The 16,644-nt window shown below is 40.9% G+C and overlaps 1 protein-coding gene across 9 annotated transcripts in view; it reads left to right on the top strand.

Annotated features, from left to right (window-relative positions):
* The window catches only part of LOC112103319 (adhesion G protein-coupled receptor L2), a 185,969-nt gene that overhangs the window by 126,239 nt on the left and 43,086 nt on the right, over positions 1-16,644 (top strand). For all 9 annotated transcript variants that reach the window (XM_029912337.1, XM_029912331.1, XM_029912330.1 and 6 more), the window contains exon 5: positions 4,621-5,421. In XM_029912337.1, the coding sequence (XP_029768197.1) occupies positions 4,621-5,421 (801 nt within the window). The remainder of the gene's footprint in view (positions 1-4,620; positions 5,422-16,644) is intronic.

Genomic DNA, 16,644 nt, shown 5'->3' with positions numbered 1-16,644 from the left:
CGGAAACACAAGGGAATGAGTTCTGGCATAAGTAAAGCCATGTCAAAACTGTCCATATTGGTTTTTGCACATTATTTTGAAATGCAAACTTCTTAAATCAAAACAGTGCTCTATATTGCTTCACTACATTAGCTTTATTCAGCATCCGTTAAAGGCCAAACACAAATCACCTTCTGTTTTCATCACTGCTGTGTATTGCTGTGTCGTTGTGAAATGGATGCTTTATGATTTTTTTCTATACCTTTTGTAGGTTGGATGCCTACTTTATACACTACTCCTTGGTACTGTTCCTCCCGTGTGTAATATTGGTGACCCGTTGTAACCTTTCTTCTTGTCCCACTTTTGAGGAGTTATGTTTTGTCCCGATCTAACCAATATTATTTTGTTTAATTAAAGTCACTTTTACTTTAGCACAATTTCTGTTCCCAAATTCCTAGAAAAAGGGCAGTGCATCTTATTCCAAAGCATGAGGTCAATCAAAAGCCAAGAGGTTATTTTTCCGTGGAGCCAGTTCCAGTAGGCCAATCTATAGAGAAAAGTATTATGCAAATATTATCAAACTTTAAAACAATTTTCTATGCTGTTTTAGGGAGACGTGTGGATATTCTTCTGATTGGGTATTCCTATCTACAGGGACTTTTTCTTTTTCAGTTATCAGAAGTATAGTGCCACAACGCAGCCTACGCTGATCTCTAACTTGTAGCCGTTCTATTCCTTAAAATGTTTGCTTTGTTTAATTCCATTGACGCCCCCCGTGAATTATTCTGTGTTAGTGTAACTCTGGACATAGATATATATATATATATTTTTTTTCCCAAAGTGAAGATTAGGAAGTTGTAACTGCAGCTTGCCCAGTGGTGACACCAGGAGTAGTTACAACGTTGTCACAGGAATTATCCTATTGGCAACCCCCAGAAGCTTTGATGAATCAGTCCAGATAAGCTTTACCATTCAAATGCTTATCCTAACCTTGTGATGTCTCACTATCCCTTCCCATTTTTTCTCTTCCCTCTTACTACTTCCCAACATCTATCCCTATATTTCCAAAACTACTTCTCTCTGATGCCCAACAAAAATACATTTATCAGTTCTAGTGTTCTCTCCCTACTGGGCTGTGTGTGACTGCTCTATATGAATCTTCAGTGCTCTGGGCCCTTTGTGGCACTTAAAAACTCAGCGCTGGCATGTAGAATGCCTGAAATCCCAAGGTTTGTAAATTGCAGTTGGCCCAACATAAGAGTTGGACTCATGTTAGATCCCCTAGGAAGGATTTCAGAAAGGTCGTCTAGGCCTTTTGGAGGTCTAGGTGAGGGAAGAGATTACTGATCCTACATTTCAAACCTAAAACCAAAAAAAAGTTCTTATTCCTGTTCTTATTTTTCTGAACTGGTCTCTTTTCCCTATCCCTTCACCCCCCAAATCTTTAATTATCACAAGATTTTGTTTTTTAAAAAAGCTATGAAATCTCATGGTTACTTCTATTCTGTCCATGAGAGAGTAAACATGGTTGATAGTGAGAGATTTTGTGGTAAAAGTTATAGCTCTCTCTCACACATAGAATTTAATGTCTCACCCTTGTATAGTGTGTGGCATACTAGCTTTTCCATGTCTTGCTGGCCTTCATAAATACATATAGTACCTTGCTGACCATGCATATTGCTAGAGCTCCCTGGGTTCTGTGTTCATGGTCCTCATAACAAAATCCTTTATGAGAAACTTATTTTGTTTGCCTCTCAAAATTCATATCTATTGCTGATATTTTTCTAATCCTCTTCAATAAAAACGATCTTTTGGGATGCCCAGGTGAATCGCCATTAAAAATGGAATTCTAAACAAATTTGATATGCATTGCTTTGTCCTAAAATTAGAGTGTTATTGATTGAATTACAGAGAAATTGAGAGTGCCCTACTTGACATTTCTCTCAATTATGCTGCACAATATATGTTGATACTTTGATTGAATAACAGAAGTCAGCCCTTGTAGGATTAATAAGCACATCAGAAGCACTACTTTCTACATCTATGCATGAAATTTTATTTTAAGCCTTATTTGGACTCAGGAATTCAATGGAAAACATTTTAAAAGTGTTTTATTTTCTCTCTCTATTGATTGGACTTTGAAGCATTTGTTTACTTCAGTAAGCCCATCTGTCCCTGAAAAGCGTACAGCTGTACACCAATGTACTCAGAGCAGACATGCCATTAATGATTTTTGTTATCCGTGTCTTTTCACAACTGCCCTACTATTACTGATTCTAAGCAGGTACAATATTGTTCTTTGCTGAGGAATAAGCTCATGCATCATAGTTCACAGATGGAATCATCTGAAAGTCACTATCAGAATTGTGGCAACCTAGAAATTCTGTTCTGTTTACTTTGATAAGTCCGTAACTACAAATAGCAGGAAAATAAGTGTGTTATCTGAAGATGTATAAATGAACAAGGCTAGGAAAAATACCATTCATTTTAAAAACATTAACCAAAAGAAAGTTTCTAAATTGTCCCCTGAAGAAATATTAGATGGGTTCAGTCAGTGCTGTTCTCACATAATAACACAGGTAATGTTGTTAAATGAAACCAAAAATCCACAACCTTTTGTGGAAGAAAGAAATATGTTTCCTAGATAATACCATAATACTGAAGGTGTAATAGCTGTACAGGTAGTTTTCATACGCTTCTTTGGTATCAACAGATACTGTTATAAAGGAGTGGTACAACTGGCATTGTCCAGGTCATTTATTGAAACTGAAGGAACATACTTCAAAAGTCCCACTGACAGTGTGAACTGGTTTTTATGGCTAGTAATTATTGGGAGGCTATTTACTGGTTGGACTTTGGTTGTAACACCCTTCATGTAACTACATAATCTATTCCTTTAAACTTCTTTGGGAAAGAATTGCTTCAGTAATGTAACAACTCTGCTAATCAGGTTTGTTTTATGAAGCACTTTCCTTTAATGGTGTGTGTGGTGGTGGAGATGGTATTTGTTTTCAATGCTTGGTATGATTGTCTTTACATACTAGCTTGCTGTTTCGGGCTTAGTCGATGATGCTGGAGAATGCCTGAATGAGCTAAATGTTAATTTTTTTCTTCTCTTTTCTTCTTGCTTACTGTGCTTTTGCTTCTTCCTTCTAGATATTTTCGCTTGTTCCTTTTACTCTGATTTTGCAGTTCTAGACTGAGAAGTTACAGTATTCTCAAGATTAACATTCTGGGGGGGGAGGGGGAATCCCCAAGGAAAACTAAAGGCAATGAGCCACTTCACTTACAAGAAAGAAAAACAGAACACTGACCTGGGGATTATAAGCACGCGCCCACACATGCGCTCGCTCACACACGCCCACACATCCCTACCTGTGTATAATATATATTAATATTTCATTTTAAAAAAACAACTTGATAGGAATATACATTGCATTTGGGAAGGGTATGTATATCATGCATTAGTGAAGTCATTCATTATTTATTCAGGTTCACTAAGTGAAACTACATGCCAACATATCGGTGTTGCCTCCTTAATCTACTAAAATGATTGATCCATGTTCACTTATGTAACTTTAGAATCTTTCTCCTGCTAGGTTTTCCTGTTGTCTGTTTCTCTTTTCCAATATAGTGCAGTTCTTATTCTCCCTATATTTAGCGTCTGTTACTAATTTAATCTTAGATTAATAGTCAATTTATGTTAATCTTCTTTCTTTTTTCCTTGCACTTTTTTATTTTTCTTCCGATGCTTAAAATAGAAGTGGAGCAAAAAGGTAAATAACGTATACAGTCCAAACCCCAGCTCCTTGTTATGTGCCTTATGGATGTTAACCTCCTCCCTTCCCCTACCCACAACACTCTGATATTATGATAATCAGCAGGATCTCATAAGTACACCTCATAAAGAAGTCGACTGTTTGCAGTAAAGAGACTTGGTTGCTTAAAGTAGGTGGTGGGATATAGTGTCTGAAAAACTTGGGGCTGGAGGGGAGATTCCCTTGCTTTCTCTCTTTCCCTGTCTTTCTCTCATCCTTGGGTACTTTCCTGTTAATAAAATGTCATCTTGCCTGGCTTCCAGAACCCACTCCATAGCATGCCTTGGTTACAGGGTTTCCTGGTCTGTTTCATTCATTGCTTTGGTTGTGTTTTGTTTTCTCTGCTCCTAATTGCTTTCTCTATATACCTGATGATTTCTTTTGTTTCTTTATTTTTAATCGAGGCACCTCCTTTTTCAGCCTCACCACTTCTTAAAGTTCTAAACAATTTGATGTGATTTTTTACTGAAATGATCTACCACACTACTACACACCAGTTAAAAGCTCTGGAGCCTAAATGCTGTATTCACTAAAGTCTAAGATGAAAATGCAAGAGTAGCTCTACATTTTTAGATGTACATGTGTGCTATTGAGCCTTGGTCTGTACTAGTGAAAACAGTTCCCATCCACTTTACATACCGGTACAATAAGGACATGGTAACTTTAAGAAAAGTGGATGATAAAGAGTGATAATTGCAATTATTATCAAATTAAATGAATCTTTTCTTCCTGACACAGTCATTATGACTTACCTAGTCTGTTTGGTTGCATGAATGTTTTAATTTGACATAATTCTTGTCTTACTTCTCTCTGTGACTGTTAGTTTTTGTTTGCCCGGGGACGTTGAAAGCAATTGTGGACTCACCGTCTTTATATGAAGCTGAACAAAAGGCAGGTGCTTGGTGCAAAGATCCTCTCCAGGCTGCAGATAAAATATACTTCATGCCATGGACTCCATATCGCACTGATACTTTGATAGAATATGCTTCTTTAGAGGACTTCCAAAATGGACGCCAACAGACAACTTACAAACTTCCAAATAGAGTGGATGGCACTGGATTTGTGGTCTATGATGGTGCTGTATTTTTTAACAAAGAAAGAACCAGGAACATTGTAAAGTTTGACTTGAGGACTAGAATTAAAAGTGGAGAGGCCATTATCAATTATGCTAACTACCATGACACTTCTCCATACAGATGGGGAGGAAAGACTGATATTGATTTAGCAGTTGATGAAAATGGTTTATGGGTAATTTATGCAACGGAACAAAACAATGGAATGATAGTTATTAGCCAATTGAATCCATATACTCTTCGCTTTGAAGCAACATGGGAAACCACATATGACAAACGGGCAGCATCCAATGCTTTTATGATATGTGGAGTCCTCTATGTAGTCCGATCAGTGTATCAAGACAACGAAAGTGAAACTGGCAAGAATGCAATTGATTACATTTACAACACCAGGTTAAGCAGAGGAGAATATGTAGAAGTTCCCTTCCCCAACCAGTACCAGTACATCGCAGCAGTGGATTACAACCCAAGAGATAACCACCTGTATGTGTGGAACAACAACTTCATTCTTCGATACTCTCTAGAGTTTGGCCCACCTGACCCAGCCCAAGGTAAGCATTTGCTTTTCCTTCTGCAGTCCACTTGTATCATCGTTAATATAACATATATTCTGACATTTTTGTTTATAGACCTTGATTTTGGCAGAAGGGCAAGGATTTTTTAGGTACTCAGTACACATGGCAGTGTTACTTTATGTTAGTATGACACACATTGAAGTGCCTACTTTGTAGCTCTAAATCACAGGAGAATTATTTTATTAGGAATAAATGCTTGTATTTGTGTCATCTTTACTAGAGGAGATCTGTTGAAATAAGACTTATTTCATTCATTTTGAGCCAGAAACCTATTAGCATTTGTGCTCTGCTTCCTGACTTTTAATTGATTACAGTATACCTGCAGACCTTTTAACTTCTTGGCACCAGCAGTTGAAGGAGATGTGTGCTAGGAGGTCTTGGGGGGACTGATGGGGTTAATGTGCAATGCCAGGTATAAATGTTCTAAAGTTTTTCCATCCTGCTTGCACTGTCTCCAGTATCTGCTTAGACAAGATTATCCTATATCTTTCTAGCAGATGATGACATTGTGGAATTACACATTAGTCTTCCAGGTAAGTCTGTAACAATTGCAATCAATCTGAAATGAGCACAACTATCTGCATCAGCTCTCTTCCTCCCTCCCCCTCTTCCTTCCCCCAAAAGAGGCCTTTAGGGACACAGATCTCATAAGAAATGACTTCAACAAGTATGAACCACAAAGTTAATACCTAGAGATAGAGTAAATTCATGAAGAGCTACTCTGTGTGGAACATTTTGGAAAGGGAGATACAGGGAGAGGGAAGAATTTTGACAAGCTTTTTTATCATTGAAGGCAAATGTTTCACTTCTCATGTCATTAATGTGTACATTTAGTAACTTTTTTTCCCACTTCAGAAAGCCTTACAGTAAGGTCTTGTCTACTATGCACAAAAGTTGTACCACTTCAGTTATACTAGTATAGTCAAAGCGGTACCATTCCCACTAGTGCGAACACAGTTATATTGGTATAAAGGTGCTTTTTACCAGTATAACTATTCTTAGTATGGGAAGGAGAACAAGCTATGCTGGTATAAGGTACCTTCGTACTGCTATTACTGCGTCCACACTAACGGTTGTACATGTATAACTATTTTGATAAAAAAAATCCCACCTCGTAACTGACATAATTATATTGGTACAAAAACTGTACGTAGACCAAGCCTTAGATTGTTTTTGGATTGTTGTTATATGTTGTAATTGTATGCTGCAGAACGTTTAACGATGATGGGGTCAATTGGAAAACAGATGCTGGTTCTAAGTATTTTATGGGACTGGGGCAACTGCCCTAGTGTTCGTTTCACTGTTGGAGCTCTAGTCAAACAGAAGGTGAGTGAAGCAAGAGCTTGAAAGGGAGTAAAAAGCTTTTTGAGCTCTTTGCTAATACTACTCTTCCCTTCCTTAGATAGAACACAGTGTTTTCACTGTTCGTCCATGAAGGTATCTTTAGAAAATTTTGGTGGTGGTTTGAGAGTCTCTGTGTAATTATCCTGTTGCAGTTCTAAGCTCAGTGGAAGACAGTGACTGTATATTGATTTTTAATTTTATTTTACTACAGACACACAAATAAATCTATGTACTTGTTTCTCTTAGCGACTGGCTGAACAAGAAGTAGGACTGAGTGGACTTGTAGGCTCTAAAGTTTCACATTGTTATGTGTTTGAGTGCAGTTATGTAACAAAAAAATCTACATTTGTAAGTTGCACTTGCATGATAAAGAGACCGTACTACAGTACCTTTATGAGGTGAATTGAAAAATACTATTTCTTTTGTTTATCATTTTTACAGTGCAAATATTTGTAATAAAAATAATACAAAGTGATCAGTGTACACTTTATATTCTGTGTTGTAATTGAAATTGATATATTTGAAAATGTAGAAAAACATCAAAAATATTTAATAAATTTTAATTGGTATTCTATTGTTTAACAGTGTTATTAAAACTGCGATTAATTTTTTGAGTTAATCACGTGAGTTAACTGTGATTAATCGACTGCCCTAATATATATAACCTTATATATAACACATACATATATACACATAAGAACTAAAAATAAATTTTACCTCATCTCCTTCAATGTAAAAGTATGTCTGCAGCTGAGATCATTCTTCCCAGATTGGGTAGATGGATTTGTGTTAGCGAGCATGCTAAAAATAGCAGTGTAGCCTGGGCACTGGCTCAGTCTAGCCACCTGGGTGTGTATCCGGGGGGGTCAGAGCAGTTTTGTACTCAGCTAGCCCGAGCTGCTTGTCAGTGGGTATTTTTAGCTAGCTCGAGAAGAGCTAGCACGAGTCTGTCTATCCGTGCTGGGAAGCACTCTCTGAGCGTCAGTGTAAACATACCCTAAGCCAGCTCCCCATAGTTAAAGAAACAGCACATTGAAGAGGGACATAAGCTGCCTAATATGAATGCCCTTTAAATACACAAAAATAAAGTCATAGCGGGATTAGGAAGACAGCCCTTAAAACCAATATTTTGTTTGTATAAAATACTCAGATGACTTTAGTGTCAGCATAATATTAAATTAATCTGTGAAAATTGACCATCAGTTTTCTTATTACAGTACAATGTGATTGTGGTGTCTTGATGTGTAAGACACTTATTGGTAGACTGGAGGTCAAATTTTGAGATCATTGGTGGTTTTTTTGGGGTTTTTTTTTTTTTTTGTAGTTGCACAAGATCATTTATAACAACTGTCAATGCACACTTTATATGTGGAACTCATTTTCAGAGGGTGTTGTGATGGCCAAAAGTATAACTGGGTTCAAAAAAGAATTAGGTAAGTTCAGGGAGGATAGGTCCACCAATGGTTATTAGCCAATATAGTCAGGGATGCAACCCCATGCTCTGGGTGCCCCTAAACATCTGTCTGGCAGAAGCTGGGACTGGATGTTGGAATGGATCACGTGATAATTGCCCTGTTCTGTTCATTCTCTCTGAAGGATCTGACACTGGCCACTGTCAGAAGACAGGATACGGGGCTAGATGGACTATTTGTCTGACTCAGTATGGCCATTCTTATGTTCTTAACTGCCTATTCATAAAGTGGGGTGTTGTTTCTACATCTTTTAATCATAGCACCTTGGTGTTTTGCTGCCTTGTCCTAAAATACCCTAGTATCAGGCATTTAATGATGTCATAGAGTTAGTGCTGTAAAAGCAGACGTCCTGGCTTTGACTTCTTCTGTTGGAATGGTTAATTTGGGGCCATTATGGAAAATTTAGCGATCTGTGTCACTTCTCTTTGGAATGGGAGCAGTAATGACTCTCTCTGATCCCTCTGTCACCTGTCTATCTGCTGTCTTGACTCTGTCAATGCTTGGCTACACCATAACTTCCAAATGCTTAGTGTTTCAAAGACTGAAGTCCTCCTGGGTAAAAAGACTTCTTTGTCATATCTGACTCACACTCCTGAAGTCAGACATTCACATTACTCCCAAGGCCCAAAATCTTGGACTCGTTCTTGACCTCAGACCTATGTTTTCCTTCTTCAGATGTCTTCCTTATGTTTAATTCTGCCTATTGCAATCTCTAGAATATTGCCAGTATTTGACTTTACTTTGACCCTGCCTTTGCTGAAACCTTTATCCATGCTTTAATCACAATCTCTCCTATTGCAATTGTCTATTTTACAATTTTCTTCAATCCTTCAGGGAATTCAGAATGTTGTGACCAAAGTACTCTCTTGCACCAAGAAACAGACTGATATCACATCGGCCTTTTCTCTCCTTCACAGTCCCTTCCCTTGACTTCATCCTTTGTATGCTATTTTCACCCTCTCTGCACTTATGGGAATTACTGTACAAAGTTCTGTAAAGTATTCTCTATGCTACCGCTCCCTCCACAGCACTTTGATACTTCGTATGATTGAACACCACATAAAAACTGTGTAGGAATGTGGTTTCTTGGGTTAAGTGAAAAGATAAGTTTTTAAAAAGTTATATTCCTAAATTCGTAACAAAATATATTTTGACTTAAAATAACAAACAGATGCAACTCAAAACAAGTGTGTAAACCATACCAGATTCTTCTTTACTTGCCTGGCAAGCCGTGTGGGTGAGGATACTGCATTTTTTCAGATTTAAAAATTTTATTAAGATGATAAAAAAAAAGTGAACGGTACAGAGTTTAAGCATAGAAGTTTCTGGTTATCAAGGAATAACACACAGATTATCGAGGGTGCAAAGTTTGGTTTAAGATCGGGTGGCATAAGGAATACATAATCTGCAATATCCCCGATTGGGGGTAAAAGGTTGATGGGGCAAAGTACAGACATTGAGATATGAGGGTATGAAGTTCATAGAGTGGCTATGTTCGCGTGTGGAGTATAATGAGTGGATATGATGATGAGGATGGATTGACCCTCATTTGGTGAGATTTAATGTTCAGGGAGTTTATGGTTCCAGTTCATATGATCCGACGGAGAAAGTCTCTTGGTCCCTTTCTCGTAGTCGAAGAACGATGTCACTCTGGCTCACGCCTCCTGGTACTGTCGGTGGCCAGTGATGTGCTTGATGTAGATGTCCCTGGACCATGGGATGGTGTCTGAGACCATGAGGCGCCGCATGAGCCATGCATAGCGTCGACCGATCCTGCGGGTCCGCAGCACATGCTCGTTGCAGGGGTCCCAGGCGCCCAGGGCTCTGATGATCAGGACATCCATCTGCACCTCGTAGCCCTTCACTCTGAGTGTCGGCCAGGGGGGCGTACTTTTCCAGCTTACGATCTCAGGCTTCACAAAATACCGGGGTCCTGTTCTCAAAGGAGACCGTGACGTCAACGAGGATGATCTTTTTCTGGGCCTCGTCGGTGATGACGACATCAGGTTGTAGCTGGCTGTTGGTACCAGGGATGGCGCAGTTCACGGAGAGCTCCCCCAAGTGTGGTGCGATGGTTTTCACCAGGCGGTTCTGGGTGGTGTAGCTGCCAGGCTCTGGAGTGGGGTTTGCAGCTGCACAGGACGTGGGGCAGCGTCTCGTTGGAATAGCCGCATTTCCCGTGGCGGACGGCTCCGTTGAGCAGGACGCAGTTGAGCCGGGCACGGTGGATGAACCGCCAGTCGGTGAAACGGGTGAAACCGCTCCTGGCGGGGAAGTGGTTGCTGGCGTCCCACTTGCTGGTCAACTCAAAGGCTTTACCCTGGTCCGGTTTACGCTTCAGGGTTTCCACATACAGCGAGTGGATGGCAGCCTTCAGGGTCCTCTCCAGCAAGCCCCTGGCACTCGGGGTGACGATGGTGTTGTCATCGGACCTGATCTGCGGCACCCGGACTCCCAGCTCCTGGCGCTCTTCGCAGCACTCCCAGCGGCAGCCAATGCGCTTCCCCAGGCGACGCGTGGTGTTGCGAGTGCGGGACCACAGTGAAGCGATGTCGCACCTGTCCCGTCCAAATTCCCCATCCAGGGAGCCGCTCAGGAAGGTGGTGATGTCTTGGTTGGAAGGGGCTCTGCTGATCCGCTTCTCTGTCGCATCACGCAGGGCGTTCGCCGCGATGTTCCTTACCGTGGCATCGGGACATGTCAGCAGGCAGAAGGCGTGGGTGATTACTGTGACGTCGCACAGATCACCCATGCGGGGGACGTTGGCGCCGCCGTGCCTGTGGGCAATGTAGACCAGCTCATTGCTGGCTCTCTGGGGAAGGAATAGCCACTTCTTCGCCAGCTGCCGGATGATCTTGTCTGCCTTGTTGAGGGGCACCTTCGCCACGGCGGATCCCCTTAGGGTGAACGAGATGTGTGGGATCAGGAAGGTGTTCAGGGCGTTTATCTTCTGTCATGATGCCAGCAGCGAGGCGTCAATCTTGGCGGCATCCTGCAAGATCTCCTGGATGGTGTTCTTGGGTGTCTGCCGGATACGGAAACCTGTTGGCGTGCCCAAGTACTGGTATGCCTGCCCCTCTGCCAGGGGGATGACGGGCTCACCCTGGATCTGGAGCTCACAGACACCGAAAAAATGCAAGAAGGCAGAAGAAATTCAGGAATAAAATACTTTCTAAATTGAAAGAATTAGGAGGAGCAGGGGGTATTTTCAAAAATGGATATGTTGTTACATTGTAGTGCTTTTTGGCATCAAAGAGAAGGCAGATTCTTTTCTCAGTGAATTAGGGGAAGATTTAATCTATGTTCATTCCAATTTGTGCTAACCGTGCAAAACAGTTCAAACTGGAGTTCATTCTCCTTATTTGCAGCATGTTAACTATCATTACATTTTATCAGATCACTGCAGGAAAATATAGCAGCTGTGGGTGTGTTTAGAGCACAAGCCCTTATAGTGCCATTACCCAGGCCTTAAAATAATGGGAAGTTGGTGCAAATAAATCTTTATCACCCCAAGAATCTTCCAAGGAGCCATGCAGCAAACAGCTAAAGAAAATCAGATCTCCGCCATTATCTCATGCTGCTGATTGATTGAGGAGTGGTCATGGTGAAAGAGATGAGATAATGGTAGCCAATTAACCCAGTTTTCAACTGTAGCAATTTTGCTAGTTTATTGAAACCTTTATTATCATGTGCAGATATCAATTAAGAACATGGGTTATGCTAACTTTGTGTTCTCAACTAAGCAGGATTGGCTGGGTTAATAGCTGGCTGCGCAATTTCTTAATCCCTATGTGCTGCAGGAAGTGTTGGTGATTTCCCTGAGTCAGAATTGAAACAATACCCCGGGTCTGTGCTAGGCGGCCATCTTTCAGAAGAAATGTAAAACAAAGGTCCTTGCTACTTGTGGGGTATTTCAAATCCCACGGCACTGTTTGGGAGCATAGGAAGTGTTAACTCAGTGACCTAGACAAATGCCAATGGGTCTGTTGTTTCTTTGTTAGGGTAAAATTTTCAAAAGTGCTTAAGTGACTTAGAAGCCTCAGGCCTGGTCTAAGCTCGGAAATAAAATCGGTATAACTATGTTGCTCAAGGGTATGAAAAATCCAGACCTCTGAGCGATGCAGTTAAACCAGCCTAGCCCATGGTGTAGACAGCGCTATGTCAACAGGAGAATTTGCCTGTAGACCTTGCTACCGCCTCTCGGGGAGGTACGATACCTATGCCAATGGGGGAAGCCCTCCTGTCGGCATAGGTAGTAGCTTCACTGAAGCGTTACTGCGGTGCAGCTGCAGTGGAGGAGCGTTTTAAGTTGTAACAAGCCCTAAGTCTTGTTTTCAGAATTGATTTAGGCACGTAGGCGGCTACATCTCATTGAAAGTCATTGGGATTTAAAGCCAGATTTTTAAAGGTATTTAGGCACCTAAAGATGCAGATAGGAACCTTGTAGAATTTTTTAAAGTGCCTAGGCCCCAACTTCCATTGAAGTCAATGGGAGTCAGGCATTTCAGTGAGAGTTAGGCACTTAGATGCCTAGTGGGATTTTGAAAAGAAGTTACGAGCATATTTAGGTGCCAAAATACCTTTAGTAATCTGGCTTTTACTATCTAAATTACACTTTCCATTGGGGGGGAAATTATTATTTACTCCCTGTTTTAAATTGTTAAGCTATTCTGTTACATAGCACACTGTTAAACAGTTGCTGTATTTCACCCCAGTGATTCCTACATTTTCATTGGGGGAAGGAGTAATCCATTTGGGTAGAGGGGTCCCAACCCTCTCGGATTGGCCGGGAGACTACCGGAATCAGCCTCGATCTCCCGGTGACTATTGAAAGCAATCCAGGAGATTTTAATAGGCCGCTAAAAATCTGGTTGGTGGCGCAGTGAGGCTAAAGAAGGTTCCCTACCTGTCCTGGCTCCACACGGCTCCCAGAAGCGGCCGGGATGTCCAGCTCCTAGGCACAAGGTCGGCCGGGGTGGAGAGCGGGTGTGTGTCTCCATGCGCTGCCCCCGCCCCAAGCACCAACTCCGCAGCTCCTATTGGCCGAGAACCATGGCCCTGAGCCTAGGAGCCGGAGGGACATGCCGGTCGCTTCCAGGAGCCGACCGAGGTAAGCGCTGCCCAGCCGGAGCCCGCATCCCTGTGCCAACTCCCTCCCAGAGCCCGCACCCCCAACCGCCTCCTATACCCCAGGCTTGAGCTTCCTCGGCCCCCGACCAGAGCCCCCTCCTGCACTCCGAACCCCTTGACCCCTAACCGGAGTCCCCTCCTGCACTCCGAACACCTCGGCCCTCACCCAGAGCCCGCTCCTGCACCCCAAACCTCTCACCCCAGAGCCCTCATCCCCTCCCGCACCCCAACTCCCTGCCCCAGCCTGGAGCCCCCTCCCACACTATGAATTCCTCATTTCTGGCCCTACCCCAGAGCCCACACCCCCATCCCGAGCCCTCAGTCCCCTGCACCCCAACCCCTGCCCCAGCCCAGTGAAAGTGAGTGAGGGTGGGGGAGAGTGAGCGACAGAGGGAGGTGAGATGGAGTTAGCAGGGGCAGAGCCTCAGAGAAGGGGCATGGCCTCAGGGGAAGGGGCAGGGCAAGGGTGTTCAGGTTTGTGCAATTAGAAAGTTGGCAACCCTATTTGGATAGTTTGAGTATTAATTTAAATTTGGTCTAGGAAAAAGCATGTATATGTATAGGATATAAATGTAAGCTAATTTACCATCTACACAATAATTACATTTACCTCTTTTTGTTTGTATTTTTACTTGTTTGTGCAGTCCAGTTTCAGCTGAACACATTCTCACAAAATTTTTTTTTTTTAAAGGAAGTTTTCCTCCTCCCACTGCCACAAGTATTGTAGCCCAGTCTAAAAGCCCAGTCTAAAAGTTAAGACCAAACAAAATGAGATTTCGTAACTGCTTTAGTTTTGATGTGGGAGGCAAATTAAACATTTCTTAACCCCCTACAGTCCCATCCCTGCTTCTGGGCACAAGAGAGTGATTTTCTACCTGACGCTGATATGCAGTCCTGGGGTGTAAGCAGTTACTCGACAGCTGTCACTTCCTCATTGTAAATTTCTGGTTGATGGCATATCAGGCTTGCATGTTCTCTCCTTCCTAGTGCTGTACAGATATTACCTAATAGTCATTATTCGAATTAAGTTGCAATGAAAAAAAGAATAAACTCTAGTTTTGCATCTAAATAGAAATCTTAGATTACATTGTAGATTAAATCCTCCCATAGTTCCTTAAATACAAAATGACCTACCTTTTAAATGCTAGATGTTTTTCAAAAGTGATTTCGTGAATTGTGTTGTTTTTTTTAACATTTTCTACTGAAGGTGCTTCTCCTTTCCTGCACTTCCAACTCCATTTGAATTATTGTAGTGTGCTCTTTCAGATATGCAATTCCACTCAGGTCTTGGGGAAAGTATTTTGTAGATAGTTTTTTAAAATACATTTTATTTTTGTGATTTTATGTTATTACTAATTAGGGATTATAAATAATTTTTAAAATGTCTTTCTTATTACCAGTATTTGCAGATCATCCCCTTAAAACCAAAGTAGATGTGCTGTATAATTTATTTTAATGGGTAGCATTGAAAATAGTCTGTAGCAAATCAGCTGCACTCAGAGTTGCAGTATGAAATTGTGTTCTTAAAATAGTCACCTCACTATTGAATTTCAAATATTTGTCATGAGTCCTTTTACTGATATTTAGCTAGTTCCTATAATATTTAGACTATTCTTGTCCCAAAACCAAAAGTAAAGGTCTAATAACAGTACTAATTGCAATATTGTTAATACAGATTTCATTGATTAAATATGTACTAATTATAACTGTGTCATGGGATATATAGGATAATAGTTATAATCCGTCCCCCCTGCTCCATTCTCACCTCCCCACCCCTCAGCACCTGATTCAGCAGCAGTTACTTGACACTTCTTCAAGTGATTGTGATGCTTTTGACAAATGTTAATTGAGAAAGCACTGAAAGCCTGGCTGCATTGTAATCAAAAGAAAATTACAGAGATTTCACAAGATGTCATGCAAATACTTACAAAAAAAAGATAGACAGGTTTGAATAGGTTTTTGCTGCAGCTGGGTAGGCAAGAAGTTCAGCAGGATTACACAGGCAGTACTCAAACAGTAAATAAATTAGACTGGAAATAAGATGCAAACTTAAGAAGTTTCTGATTGAGATGGAGAGTAATGTCAGAAAGAATATCTTTGCATATATTGTTTTTACAAGAAATTTAGTTTGCTCTTTAAGAACTTGAAACTGAAAACAAATCAAAAATTGCCATGTAAATTTATACTTTAGCAAGGTCAGTTGATATTGTCTATAAAACATTTATCCATGAAGAATTGTTATAAGTGAATAATGTGAAAAAGGATTTTAATTAAAAAAAAAATGTGTAACTTGAAATGTGTAAACAACATTTGAGACTCTTAAAACATTTTTTGAAAAATTCAAAAAAATCTGAAAGACAGCTTGGGTACACTTGTTTACACTTGCGGTTTAATTTATTTTCAAGTATGTATATTTTTGGTAAATCATAGCCCAAGGACATGAGGTGAAAATTCCCTTTGTATGATTAGGGTAAGCCCAGGGTTGTGAGGGGGCCACTTAGGGATCTGGGGCAAAATCAGTACTTGGTCCTGCTAGTGAAGGCAGGGGGCTGGACTCGGTGACCTTTCAGGGTCCCTTCCAGTTCTAGGAGATAGGTATATCTCCATATATTATTTTATTATTATATAAGCCTATGAGAAGTAACAAAAAAACCCCAAACCCAACAACCCCAAAAACTGAAAAATGTCAGATCCATTTGTTTCCAGTATGTCTGACAAGAGGTGAAGTAAATACCTGTCCTTCATTTTAAATTCTTCAGGACAGGGGCTTGTCTTTGCTTTGTCTGTAAAGCACCATGCATGCCTGTGGAGATGCAGAAATAACAAATGATGCAGCTGCATTCTTCCGCTGGCCCTTATTGCTATCAGATGAACAAATTATGGTGGTGAGCATAATATTCATAGATACCAATATTATACTTCTGTAGCCTAATAGGACTCCAAACAGATCTGTTCTGTGCTCCATCAGTACAAGGATTATTTGTTAGTACATTCCGTATGTGGGTCAGCAGAATCAATTGGTTGTGGGTCTCAAATCAGAAATTATTTGGTCTAACCCAGTGTTGTCTTGACACAGAAGATTAAGCCATGTATTTGCCACGGGCTTGAATTACTTGTTTCTTCATACCCGCTTTATATATAAAAAGAAATGTTAAAACCTGAGATGATCAAAAACTAAGACAACACATACATGCTAGGCTTTTCTTCTGTTGGGATCTAATCAAGCAAGAATGATGCCGGGTGAGAAGATGTT

The sequence above is a fragment of the Terrapene carolina genome, unplaced genomic scaffold (genome assembly GCF_002925995.2).
Source record: "Terrapene carolina triunguis isolate 2854851 unplaced genomic scaffold, T_m_triunguis-2.0 Scaffold210, whole genome shotgun sequence".
NCBI classification, from domain to species: Eukaryota; Metazoa; Chordata; order Testudines; family Emydidae; genus Terrapene; species Terrapene triunguis.
This window is presented reverse-complemented; position numbering and strand designations above follow the sequence as displayed.